This window comes from Trematomus bernacchii, unplaced genomic scaffold, assembly GCF_902827165.1.
Source record: "Trematomus bernacchii unplaced genomic scaffold, fTreBer1.1, whole genome shotgun sequence".
Lineage (NCBI taxonomy): Eukaryota > Metazoa > Chordata > Actinopteri > Perciformes > Nototheniidae > Trematomus > Trematomus bernacchii.
The window spans coordinates 863,721-877,674 of NW_022987592.1; the positions used below are offsets into that span (position 1 = coordinate 863,721).

The 13,954-nt window shown below is 41.8% G+C and overlaps 1 protein-coding gene across 2 annotated transcripts; it reads left to right on the forward strand.

Annotated features, from left to right (window-relative positions):
* Window positions 1-3,914: 3,914 nt before the first annotated feature.
* LOC117481504 (putative beta-lactamase-like 1) lies at window positions 3,915-12,298 on the forward strand. Of its 2 annotated transcripts, none has more exons than XM_034129214.1 (6): window positions 3,915-4,020; window positions 5,278-5,381; window positions 5,469-5,626; window positions 7,774-7,994; window positions 11,040-11,145; window positions 11,320-12,298. In XM_034129214.1, exons 1-6 carry the CDS (start codon window positions 3,915-3,917, stop codon window positions 12,296-12,298), a joined length of 1,674 nt encoding a protein of 557 aa, XP_033985105.1. The 2 variants fall into 2 exon arrangements, with proteins under 2 accessions (XP_033985105.1, XP_033985107.1); XM_034129216.1 differs by having other exon boundaries at window positions 5,281-5,381.
* Window positions 12,299-13,954: the final 1,656 nt, after the last annotated feature.

Consider the following 13,954-nt stretch of genomic DNA (forward strand, 5'->3'; position numbering starts at 1 on the left):
CTTTGCAGGTTTCCCACAAAAGTGATGGATTGTCCGTTGATGGTAGGTTAATCGACAGGAATACTTTAAATTCAGTTATAAAATAGGATATAAAGGTGTTGTCTTTCAGTATAACACTATCCAGTCTCCACTGCCTAGGCTGGTTTATTGGATTCTTAAGCTTTAAGTCCATAACCACGGCGGCATGGTCGGATATAATTATACTCCCAATGTCACAAGATAGTATGGAATGCATGTCAGCTTTAGGTAGAAAAAAATAGTCAAGCCTAGTCTGACACCCATGGGGAGCTGAGAAGAAAGTATATTCCTTGTTAGCGGGGTGGAGGTTCCTCCATACATCCTCAAATCCAAAATCTTTGCAAATAGAACGAAGAGCATTTGCTTGACGAGAGGGAGCATTAGTGCTATGAGGGAACCTGTCTATTAGTGGGTTCATTATACAATTAAAATCACCTCCTACAATGACTGTATCAGCTGTCATTTCTGCAAGTTCCATAAACATATTAGTAACGGTATCTGGTGGGTGACCTGGCGGATGATAAACATTCATAATAACAATATCTTGCCCTTGTAAACTGCCCTTAATTATCACATAACGACCCTTCTTATCTTTTATACATTTTACAATTTTAAAGGGCAGATTCCGTTTAATAAGTATAGCGACACCCCTACTTCTAGTTGTAAATGATGAATAGAATATTTGCCCATATGCTCCATGTTGAAGCCTTGAGTGTTCTGTGTCATCAAGGTGAGTTTCTTGGACTAATGCAATGTCTATATTTTCCTTCTGCAGAAAGGAAAATACTTTTCTGCGTTTTATGGGGCTATGAATCCCTCGTATGTTCCATGTACAAATCCTAAGTTTATTTGCCATTATCTAAACTTTTTATGTAGTTATATGACTGGGAATGTCCTGACACCTTCTCCTCAATAAACATAATGATATAGTGACTGAGCTGTGTAACACAACAAACTAAACAAAGCACATAAAATCCTAAACTAACACATAACAGAAATGGGGAAAAGTCCCTACTAAGTGTGTAGGGAATCCATGGAACAAACCAAGCGTTATACTCACGCCTATCCATAGAAACAGAACAAGTTTCATTTCGCACACGGCAACATAACATGGCAAGTTAAATAAGAAACAAAATCAAAACAACGCCATGGAATTATGTGAGTACTTACTTCACAACATTAGACCACAAAGACGAATTTTCCAACCTCGGGTTTTACAGTCCAGTCAGTTATCAGAGGCAGCGGTAACATATCTCGCGTAAAAGTCTCAGCTGCGGATCAGCAGTCTGCGCACCGCAGTGTTTTCCCCAGCAGTATCAAAAACAATACCCATCTTCCTCAAGTCAAATTATCAGTGCCCGCTTATTATTCTTTGCAAGAACTGAATTGTCCAGCATTGGGGTATATGTTTCAGTTGGTTCCATCAAGCGATTCAGCAAATGCCGCGGCACCCTCCGGTGTATCGAACCTCCTTTCCGTGCCGTTGATCATCACCTTGAGCGTTGCCGGGTATATCAGCGCATAATCGATACTCTTTTTCCTCAGCCGGTATTTAATCTCATCGAAGGCTTTGCGTTTTTTTACCACGGCCGCTGAGAAGTCATTGAAGAAGGAACATGGACACAGCCTAGCACTAAAATGGTGAAGTACGATGAGGTGTCTAACATCTTCGCCATCAAAGAGCAAGTTCAAACCGAAGACCTGTTTCAGCACATGAGACCATCTGCTGATGATTTCAAGTTATTCTGTGAACAACTCCACCAAAGTTAAGAACAAGAGACAAAGCCCAAGAAAAGTGCTATCTTGTCGGTCATTGAAGGCCATTCCCACAGATACACGCCAAAGACTGTACAACTGGATCTGCCAACACCCCTTACCAGTCTGTATCAAAGCAGCAGACTTGTTCTGGATTTGCCTGCACTGCTAGAGGAGGGTGCCAAAGTCTTTGAGGAGCTGAATCTCACACCAGAGCATATAAGGAAATGAAGAGTCTATAAAGAATATCAAAAAGAAAATCCAGAAATTGACATTATATAAAAGATAAAAATGTATTTGCATTTAACTGTGTGAAATAAGTATTTGATCCCCTTGCAGAACATGTGTTAGTACTTGGTGGAGAAACCCTTGTTGGACACACAGAGGTCAGACCCTTCTTGTAGCTGGTCTCCAGGTTTGTGCACATCTCAGGAAGGATTGTGGTCCACCCCTCTCTGAAGATCCTCTCCAAATCCTGCAGGTTTTGAGGCTGATGCTTGGCCTCTGGAAGCTTCAGCTCCCTCCACAGATTTTCTATAGGATTAAGGTCCGGAGACTGGCTAGGCCCCTCCCTCACCTGAATGTGCTTCTTCTTTAGTCACTCCTGTGTTGCCTTGGCCGTATGTTCAGGGTCATTGTCCTGCTGGAAGACCCCTCCATGACCCATTTTCAGAGTCCTGGCTGAGGGTAGGAGGCTATCGGCCAAGATGTTACGGTACATGGTCCCGTCCATCCTCTCCTCGATGCAGGGAAGTGGTCCTGTCCCCTTAGCAGAGAAACACCCCCAAAGCAGAATGTTTCCACCTCCATGCCTGATTGGGGGGGGATGGTGTTCTGGGGTTATAGTCAGCATTTCTCTTCCTCCAAAGAGCGTATCGAGTTGATGCCAAAGATCTACATTTTGGTCTCATCTGACCACATCACCTTCTCCCAAGCCTTCTCTTCAGTCTTGCCCATGGTGGAGAGGCTGGAATCTGATTGATTGATTCTGTGGACAGGTGTCTTTTATACAGGCAACAAGTTGATATTAGGAGTACTTTCTTAAAAGCAAGAGGACTTGTGTAACCGGTCTGTGTGAGCCAGGATTCTTGTTCGTAGCAAGGGGATCATATACGTATTTCACAAAATGAAATGCTAATTAATTTATGTCTCTTATATGATGTACATTTCTGGATTTTCTTTTTGATATTCTCTCATTAGTAAAATAAACCTACCATTAAATTATAGACTCTTCATTTCTTTGTAAGTGGGTAAACTTACAAAATCGCCAAGGGATAAAATATATAGTGGCAGGAAAAAGTAAGTTAACCCTTTGGAATAACCTGCATTTATGTATACATTTGCTATAAAATATGGTCTGATCTTAAGTTCCAATAATACAATTACACAATCTGTTTTAACTGATGGGCATTATGATTTGAGGCTGCTTTGCTACCTCGGAACCCTGGACAGTTTGCCATCATCAAAATAAAAATGTATTCTCAAGATTATTAAGATTTCCTCCAGGATAATGTGGAGGACCGACACCTACATTTCCAAGTAAATGTAATACAGAATGGCTGTCCTCCTGATGTGGTGATGAAGAGCACCCAGCAGTGATGCATGTGTGGAATTAACCCCAGGGATGATGTGATTGTTGAGAATGAGTGCTAAGCAGGTTTCCATTCTGCAGCCCTCCTTACTTTTAGCCCTGCTGCTGAACCTCCCAGCAGATTATGATGTCACAGCGGAGTGGGAATAGAATCAGGATTAAGTGCATGTAGGTAATGGTCTGTAGCCGGTGAATGCTCAGGAGCAGCAGAGCTGAGTTCATGCGCTCCTGCTGGCGTCTCCCCTGTGGACCTTGCAGGAAATGAAATGGTGGATTTTTTGCTTTAAAGTTGAAGAATGAAACAAACATAACAAGAGGAATCGGATGCCTTTTAAGCCTCCTTTGGTAAGCTAAACAACCTGTGTTGTTTGTGAATGTATTTTCATTAAATGTTTTATCTTTTCTGGCAAACGTAACTTAATAGAAAATGACAAATGTTCTTCAAAACTGGCTTTATGGTACTTTGAGGTACACTTTCTTCAATACCTCTTACTAACATTGACCATTGTTTATAGAACCAGTCCGCTGCTCAAAGCAACCAGTAGGCAGGATGAAGGTGAGATGGACCATGCTGGGCATGGTTGTCTTCTTCCTGCTCTCATTGGCCATGACCTTTTGTTTCATATGGCAGTATAGGATGCCAAAGCTGAAGACAGGTAAGGTTTACCAAGCCTACACTGATGAACCCCACCAGAACACCCACCCAGAGACTTTCAGACACACTGTATGACTTTCCTGCCTGGAACTACTTTTGGACCAGGTGTAGTAATTGCTTGTTTGCAGGAGCTGCAGTAGGATTACACAAAACTGGAAATAGAAGCAACAGGATTAGTGGCAGAGATTAAAGCAGAATTTAACTCCTGCTGAGAGTCAGGCGGAGTAAAGGTGGAGCTGATGATTCTGGATAAAATGACAACAGGCGCTGCCATCAGTTGCTCATGCTTTGTATGTGCATAAATCAGTGTACGCTGGCTGACTGAGCCAAGTGCGCTGTTCATGAAGAATCGAAAGGCACATAATAAAAATACTCTAGCCCTGGGAAAACGCAAGCATGTTGACACATTTACAGCATTTTTTTCAGCTAGTGTGTAAATGATAGATTTATATTGTGAAAACACAAAACGTACTCCCTACTATAGTCTACCTTCTATTACTAATACTTTGAACTATGTTTTAAGCACCTTAATTGTACATGTCTATGCTTGATTCTAATATAAGATTGAATTAACAGGCCTAGCAGAGGTAGCGTATCATCATCATTTTCCACTCAGGTGTCTTTCTCACTTTTAGAATATTGCTAGTCATTTACTGTTGGTTAAAGGGTCACTATATCTATTGAATAGATGATCCACTGAAAAATGTACCAGATGTGAGCCCCATAAATAAAAATCCATGTATTGAGGTAGAACCTGGACAAATAAAACCAAAACTATATGATGTGTCATGCTCTTGCTTGTATGTCTTATTACATTTAGCTTTTGGCTGAAAGTTCAAACACTTAATTCTCAACTAAACCAAGTTTTCTGCGTCTGTTAAACACACAGGAGACAGCAGTGGATTAGAAGATATTTTGTAACTTGGACTGTCCAAGGTCAATAGCTTCCCCTGCCTCCAGTCTCTGAGTGAACAGGTTGTGGGATCGCTGTTTCTAGGACTGACAGTAAACAACTGCGATTCATAAATGGCCAAAATCTTCTAAAATGTCTAATAAGTAAACTTTTGATACATTTCTGCAAAGAACTAATACATCAAGATGTAGAAGTTATCCAATTCACACCGCCGGGACCTGCCAAAAGTCTGACTGTACGTCTCTGCCTGTACAATGTGGGTGTTTATCCACATCAATGTCAGATAGATAGGTTGTGTCTACTGTTCAGTATTTGATGAGTCTGCCTTTTTTCACTTTCCCACAGAAGTGGTTGTAGAACAAGCCATAGAAGAAGAGATGTGCCCTCTCTTCCCGGAGCCTGTGCCCCTCAAACACCCCATCCCATCGCTAAGGGAGGCCTTAGAAAAGGTGTATATCTTTTAACAATGAAATGTTTTATCATGTGAATATTCTGAATATAGTTATGGCTTGTGTTAATGAAGTTTCTCCTAACAGATAGATCTACTCCTGAGGTCCAGCGTTCACCCCACCAAGTTGCCAGCTATTTCAGCCATCGTGGTTTTAAATGACTCTGTTCTGTGGAATGGAAACTTTGGTCAGAAGAACAGAAGTGATCCCTCCTCTCCTGCACCCAATGAGTTCACCGTGTACAGGTGAGATTTATAGTCTAACAGTGTGGATAACAGGAGGAGGAGACTAACATAAAATATGAGAGAGATATGTCAAAAGGGAAGTGGTGATTTGTCTTAATGTCAAGCACGTAGTTCAGGGTCCATACACTTTTTCACCAATGATTTTCAATGACTTTTCCATGACTTCTCAATGACCTTTACCTAATTTTCCATGACCAAAAGAAATTACCACTGAAAATGGTTTATTTTAACATGGAACAGGAAAATAAGGTCTGCATATGAAACATGTTGTGCCTATCTTAAACAAATCAAATAGTAGGCTTACTAGCTTCTACACACTAAAGCAACTGTAGTCAGGGATGCAAACTCATCAGGTATGAAAAAGGTGACAAGGATCCGAGCCCCCCCCCCGACCCCATAACAGGAACATAGGAATAACAGAGGATGTTAGCAGTCAGAACAACTAAAGCAGCAGTGGTAATAATAACAGAAACGCTAAAGAGTCACATCTAATAGAAATATATAAAAGCATTTATTTTAATTGTGTAGCAGTCAGTTTATCATTTTGGCAGCTCTGTTGAGCATTTAGAAAATGTATTTTCATGCCTCTGTGCAAGGCTTAGTCTTTCTATCTTTATAGCCAGCGGTGTAAAGTAACTAAGTTCATAAACTCAAGTACTATACTTGGGTACAATTTTGAGATACTTGTACTTTACTTAAGTATTTCAATGTTTTGCTACTTTGTACTTCTTACTCCTCTACAATTCAGAGGTAAAAGGTATTTAATACCTTTAGTTACTTTACAGATGTGGATGAATGATGTGAAATATAATCAAGTGTTAAATCAGACTTTAGTTCCACCTGGAGTAAATTCACAAGCTACCCTGCAGTATACAAAGTCATTCAAACTAGCTGCACCTTTACCAGCTTTGAGAACACTTTCATGATCAATCATTATAAAACATATCATATATATTATTCTGAAATGGACCAATCTGCAGAATGAGTACTTTTACTGTCGCTACTTTCACTATATTTTGATGATAATACTTTTCTACTTTTACTTGAGGAACATTTTGAATGCAGGACTTTTACTGAAACAGAGTATTCCTACTGTACACTCTGGTACTTCTACTTTTACTGAAGTACAAGACCTGTACTTCTACTTTTACTCAAGTATAAGATCTGAGTACTTCTACTTTTACTCTAGTACAAGATCTGAGTACTTCTACTTTTACTCTAGTACAATATCTATACTTATACCACCTGTTTATAGCCTATAAAAAACTATTAGAAAACGAAGGCTAAAGCTAACGTTAGCAGATAGTGACAATGTATGCTAGCTAGCTAGCTCAACGATTCCTTAAATAATATTGCGACAGAAAAACTTTTCAGTTCACATCACGCTCTGCCGCTCTGCACACCTGAACGGCCCGTTCTAACAGCTGTTCACCAGCGGCGCAGTCTGTGCCACAGTGACTCCGCACAGTTACTGTTAACGAACGCACCGTAGATAATGTAGCTGACCCTCATCCCGGAGCAGCAGAGTTCAGCCAGCCCGACAGGCAGGAAGACTCGAGCACACAGCTCGCGTTTCATATATTAAAAAATAACACCATGCGCATCATGATGGCACATAACAGCTCGCGACCGCAGATTATTTCGGCGATTAGATCAAATGTAAATTATATTTGACGCAACTTTAGTTACATTTCTATGACTTTTTCAAAACTTTGGGAAGAATATTGTTTTCCATAACTTTTCCAGGGCCTGGAATTTGCATTTTGAATTTCCATTACTTTTCCAGGTTTTCAATGACCGTACGAACCCTGGTAGTTATTAATAATATTAGTCCTAAAGGCTGCTCAGCCAGAACACGATATTAGCAACTAAATCTGATCAATAACCATTACAGCATGATGTAATCTGCGGCCTAATTCTTCTATTGGATTGCATTTGATCTGAGGTTTAGAGTTAAAATTAGGATTAGACCTTTAGTAAGCTTGGTATAGAAACAGTGATAAAGGATAAGGAACCACTCAGTAAATGAAGTGCTCAAATCTGTTCTGTGCAGCAGTAGTGGGAACGCTATTATTAAATCAGGATACATTTATTGAATCATTAGTAATATGCTTGTGTGGCACTCACTTTAATCAGTGTAATTGCAGAATAGCGAGCCTTTCTAAGATCTTCCCCACACTGATGCTGTACAAGCTGTGGGAGGACGGCCTGGTGGGCTCTCTGGACGACCCGGTGGAGAAGTATGCTCAAAACTTCAGCATCAAGGACCCTCTGTGGAGGGGTGGGGGGCCAGCGTCAACCTCACTTCGGACCCTTGGCATCAACTCTCCTGCACTCACCCTGCGCAGGATGGCCAGTCAGCTCTCTGGTAACATCACAATGTTTTTATATTTTGAATGTCATGGCGGCCATCTTTGTTAATTCAACCTAGAGGAAATACATAAATGTGAATCACTATCGCTCATGTGTTCAGTGTTGAAAGTACGAGTGATATATCCCTGGTCCAAAGTGCAAAAGAAAATTACCCCCAGTAAGAAATTAGCATGAAGCATATAATGTGAGGAAGGTGATAACATTTGTACTGAAATATCTTTGATACCCTGCTGTACATTTTCGGACGTTAGGATCGTTCTGTTGTAAACTGTTGTTCACACAGGAAGTGGCAGATGCAGTTGTGTGCAGGATGAAGGAGGAGCTTCAGAGAGAAGTTCCTTCTTTTAAAATGTAACACCCATGACCATTTCCTTAGAAAGTCCATGTGATTGTGGGACAGAATGAGCTTTCCCTTTTCTGCTGTTGGGAAGGGGGTTCAAGATGAATTCCTACATTTTCACACACCATCCAATATAATTTGGATGATTTAACTGAATGTATTTATATAGGATAAACCCCTTGAGATGAACCATCTCATTTTCAAGGGGGTCCTAACATATAGTACAAACAGCAAGACAACAAATCTAATTACAATGCAAACACAGCAGACTACGACCATCCCAACACAAATGTGGACATAGCCACAATACGGCCACAGAGAGGCCATGAACAAAAACATTTTCCCAGCAATACATTAAATAAATACAAACATAGTGTTTAGTCCGTTTGAATTTTGCATTTTAAAGGAAATTAAGCATCATATGGTTGGTGGTCATTCTGGGCAGTCTGAAGCAGCTTCAAATATAAATTATCTTTTACCTAATGTAATGTTTTGGAGCATTAGTTGTGCACGTCCACAAGAATGAACATGTCATGTCCAGGCCTCATGCATCACTTCTTCTACAAGTTCATAAAGAAGCTGGTACATTGTGTAACTGTTGCTCCCGCTTCACCTCATAAAATCAGCAGTGTGTCAGGGAAGCACAAGGTCAACATGCAGGTCTATACATTCATACTCATTGTGTCCTTTATTTGTATCGAGGACACCTCTCCGTTACCTCCTTCAACACTTTAGCTAACCTGGGCTTGCGTGAACAGAGAGAGAAGCTAAATTAAGACTGAGCTTTGTCCAGAAATAAAGCTAATCAGCTCTTCAGCTCTGTGTGCTGAAAGTAGGAGCCACTAACAGAGCGGGGGGGGGGGGTCTCCTGAGGGTACAACTCTATCAGGATGTTATTACAATTCATCCTGAGGGAAAGATGAGTGTATATACCAAAATGTATGGCTATACATCCAATAATCATAAAAAATCACCCTTGTGATGGAGCTAGAGGAAAAGTCTTTAGTGATCACCAAAGTCAGGGAACCAGGAATGTCTGTACCAAATCATGTGAAGATTCATCACTAAATACTGTGTACTGAAAGCAAGTCATTTAGCTAGTTTGCTTGCATGCACTGTTCTGATTCATATTAGCTAAATAAAGGTTAAATATGTTAAGTGGTGGGTTAAGTTCTTACTAGGGATGTAACAATATACCGAATATCACGGTATCGCGATAAATAAACGTCTCATTACCGTCGTGAGACTGACAAAATCTACCGCGATATTACATGGTTAATAAAAAAAATAAAAATGTAAACCTTTATTTAATCAGGTGGTCCCATTGAGATCATCGATCTCTTTTTCAAGAGAGACCTGTCCCACATGGCAGCAAGTAGGTTACAACATGAACATAAAACAACAGATAACATCGTATTTACAGGGCTACATTTACATACCTAGAGACATTGACAAGTACCAACAGTATATTTATATCTCGCCCTGTCAATAAGCCTCACCTTCTTGGCAAAAACTGTATTGTTTTTGAATTGGTGGAGAGACAATGCACAGTTTTACCCACTGCTGTCACCCATGGCCAAAGCATATCTCTCTGTCCCACAGAGGTGGCGCTAGACTTTTTCACTGTCCGTCATTTTGACAGACAGGATCGTAACATTTCCGTCATAATCCATTAATACCCGTCGGGTCTGAACTCGCCACTAACGTCTCGCGCTGACACGGGGTGGGGGGGGAGAGAGAGAGCACGCTCGTGAACTGTCAACGGGGGGTGGGGGGGGGGCGGTGTTATGCCGTGTTATGCATGCCCACCGAGATATGCATGCACCTCGCGGGAGCGTGCACAGCGTAAAGCAAAAACTCCCAGACATTTCAATGATCTGTACGGCAAAGTACGGTTTGGAAACTATATCATTTCCTTTTGGAGGGCATGCATTACACGGCAAACACCAGAGCCTCGGGTCAACTTTGGCGCTGTTCCGAGTTTGTTCTAATCTGTCAAAATTACAGACTGCTTTGAGATTTTTCCGTCATTGTTAAAAAAAAGATTTGGTTAACGCGACCACTGCTGTCCCAGCAACATCAGTACCAAGCGAGAGTTTTTTCCACAGCAGGGGATATTGTAAACGCCCAAACATCCCAGCTTCTACCTGGAAATGTGGACATGCTCATATTCCTAAAAAAAAACCTGTCTGATGATGCTGAGTGAGTGAGTTAGTGAGTTTGAGTTGAGTTACTTGAAAAACTAAAGTGAAACTTGATTTATTTTATTGCGGGGTCTGATTATTCAATTTCCTTGTTTATTTGTGAGATGCAGTGGCACTAAGAAAATGCCTATTTTGTTTGGTAGTACTAGTAGGTAAAAAAACACTGGTTGTTCCAGTCTGTTACTGTCACTTTAAAAAACTACTATCCTACTAAAATGCTGTACAAATCAGATTTATTATTTAATAAAGAACAACATTTCTTTTAATTTTCTTTCTCTATTTTTCAATATCGCGATAAATACCGTACCGTGGACTTGTTATTGCGATATTATCGTACCGTGAGTTTTGGTATCGTTACATCCCTAGTTCTTACACAGATACAGTATGTATGACAACTCTCATGAATCACTTACGTATTGCACCCTCTATCAAACAGTCAAAAAAAAAGAAAATAGTCCACAGAGTTTTATTCACCAATGTTTTATATATGTTCCAGGGTTACCCAGAAGATTAAGGTCCACTAATCTTCTTTGGAGTGGAGACACAGAAGCAGCTCTTGGTCTGTTACGGGATGATGTCCTCGTGGCAGATCCCGGCACCAAGTGAGACTCTGTTTCCTTCTGCTATGCTCTGTTCTTAGCTGTCGAGACTTCAGACCTTTTAAGCATTTCTATGGTCTACAGAAAGAGGCTGTTGATGCATAGAACAAGGATTAGGTATGTTTTATCCAGAGGAAACTTGTGAACATGTGATATTAATACATCTTTTCCCCCCAGATGCCACTACAGCAATGTTGCTTTTTCCTTATTGGCCAACATCTTGGCCCAGAAGGTGGCGGGCTCAAACTTTGAGAGATGGGTGTCAGACAACATTCTGGAGCGGCTCGGCATGGAGGACACTGGGTTCAACTTAAGTCCAGCGGTTCAGAGGCGGATGGCTGTGGGGGTGTACAGCAACGGCGAGCCAGCCCCCCTCTTCAACCTGGGCTGGTACAGAGCTGCGGGCCAGATGTTTTCCACAGCTGCTGACATGGCCAAGCTTATGATGGCCCTTCTGGGCACAACCGGTGGGACTCTGCTCCGTCAGGACACCCTGAACACCATGCTGACCCCGGTGCTACGCTGCCACAGCGGCTACTTCGCCAACTCCACCGGCACCCCGTGGGAGATCAATGAGCAGCGGGGCTACGATGTGGTGAGGAAAGATGGGGACCTGGACGGTTACGCGGCCACCCTCTCCCTGGTGCCACGGCTCAAACTGGGGATGGTGGTTCTGATGTCCGGCGTGCGGCCTGCAGGGCCGGAGCTTTTGAGCCGGGCCTACAGCCAGCTCATTCCTGCAGTGGAGAGGGCTTTCAGGGACGCTCCAAAAAAGTTAAGACCACCGCCCAACCCAGCTCCATATGTGGGCTTTTTCACTTACAGGAATATGACTTTCTATGAGATAAAGGTGGACTCAGACGGGGTGCTGGTCATGCAGCAATTTGGACCACAGGTTGACACATCTGTGCCGTCCAAGTACAGAACTATTCGTCTGGATTACCTGCAGGATAGGGTGTTCAGGGTGGTGTTTGAGAGCCCGTACCCCTGCAAGCTGAAGGTGAACAGCGCCTCTGTCTCGCTGGAGGCTCAGGACAGACAGCTCTTCAACTTTTACCTTTTCAACAAGAAAGGTGTGTCGCCAGGGTTTGATTCCCCAGGACTTAACACTTACAGGGTGACCAGGATAGCTGGCAGACCATTCTTCACTACATAAAGACAGGAGTTCACTTATAGCGAGGTGGACACTGAAACAGGGGTGTATGTCAAGAACAAAAGCAGTATGAAACTTGCTGTTGGATCAGTGGTCATGTGACTGCAAGGTTAATGTGATTAATCTGGACTAGTATGTACATATTATTCATTCTGCTGATAATACTAATTCTATTATGAGTTTTGTCCAACTCTCCAAGAACTAGCACAAGCAAAGAGGAACTGACCACAGTACTGTAAACATGTTCCTGCAGACGTGTTTAGTTGTTGAACAATGTGGCGATATCCCTTTTCAACCTTTTAGTGCCTAATGTGTGACCTTGCAAGAAATAAACACAACTGAGGGAAATGTCTTGGACTTGATTTACATCTTGAAAGGTTTTTTATAATGTTAAAGAGCAACTTGCAGGTTAGAGACACCAGTGAATAAATGTGTAGGAAAATGATGTATACACTAGATTCTCATAAAAATATACATAAATAAACACTACAGTGACATCTGGCGTCGTTTTTGTACGACATGTTTTACTTCCGCATAAAAAAAGACCACCCGCGTGTGACGTCACATGGGGGAGAGCGGCCGGTCTAACGTATTAATAAACATGGATCTCAATGCTAGCTTTGACACAGAAGAGGTTGAAAATGTATATTCGTATGCATATGACGGACCACAACCATATAATTATGAGCCTGCTAGGCGGCCAAGAGACCAGGAGCAGCTAAGGATTAGAAGAAATAACGGCCATCGGAGAGAAATGGAGCTGTGGTGTGAGGAGAACCAGTGGAGAACAGGGCAGCTGTCTTGTGAGTGACCGGCGTTAGCTACAGTTAATGTTAGCTAACGTCGGTCACATCACAACATTGTAAAGTTAGCTATCATATATCAGGCTATAACTAAAGTAGTATTGATAATATAGTAACGTTACTGGCAGGACTGTTGATACTGATCCATAACAGAAACTAATGCGCAAGCATCAGCCGTATCTCGCGTTACCTAATGCAACTCCACACTACGTCTTACGGTGCTGTGTACCGGAGGGGAGAGAGAGAGGAGCGAAGGGGGGGAGAGAGAGGAACGAAGGGGGGGAGAGAGATGTAATACGGTTTCCTGATAAACGTTTTGTTTGATAGGCCTCAGCTGTGGAGTGTATGTGCTGCAGGGAGGTGGATGCACCTCGCACAACGCACCCAGGAACGAAAGCTAGCTCCGGTCCTTTTCCTGTTAGGGAAACTGTGGACTCGATGTCCTGACAGGCTGGAGTTTGTGCAACCTGCACAAACTCCAGCTCACCATGATTAAAAATTGTGAAATGCAATGTAAAATTACCAAAAATATACCAGCTCACTAAATCACAACCGCTCAAACCAACTACAAACTACTACCGCGGATTGGGCAGAGAAGGAGTCAGAGAAAGTTGCTCCCCCCAGCTCACCATGATTAAAAATTGTGAAATGCAATGTAAAATTACCGAAAAAATACCAGCTCACTAAATCACAACCACTCAAACCAAATCAAATCAAATCAAATCAAGGTTTATTTATAGAGCACATTTAAAAGCGATTTTTGGTCGGGCCAAAGTGCTGTACATGTAATAACTACAATCACATAAAAACACATTTCTATAAGCACAATAAAAGACAATAAATTACAACAGATATT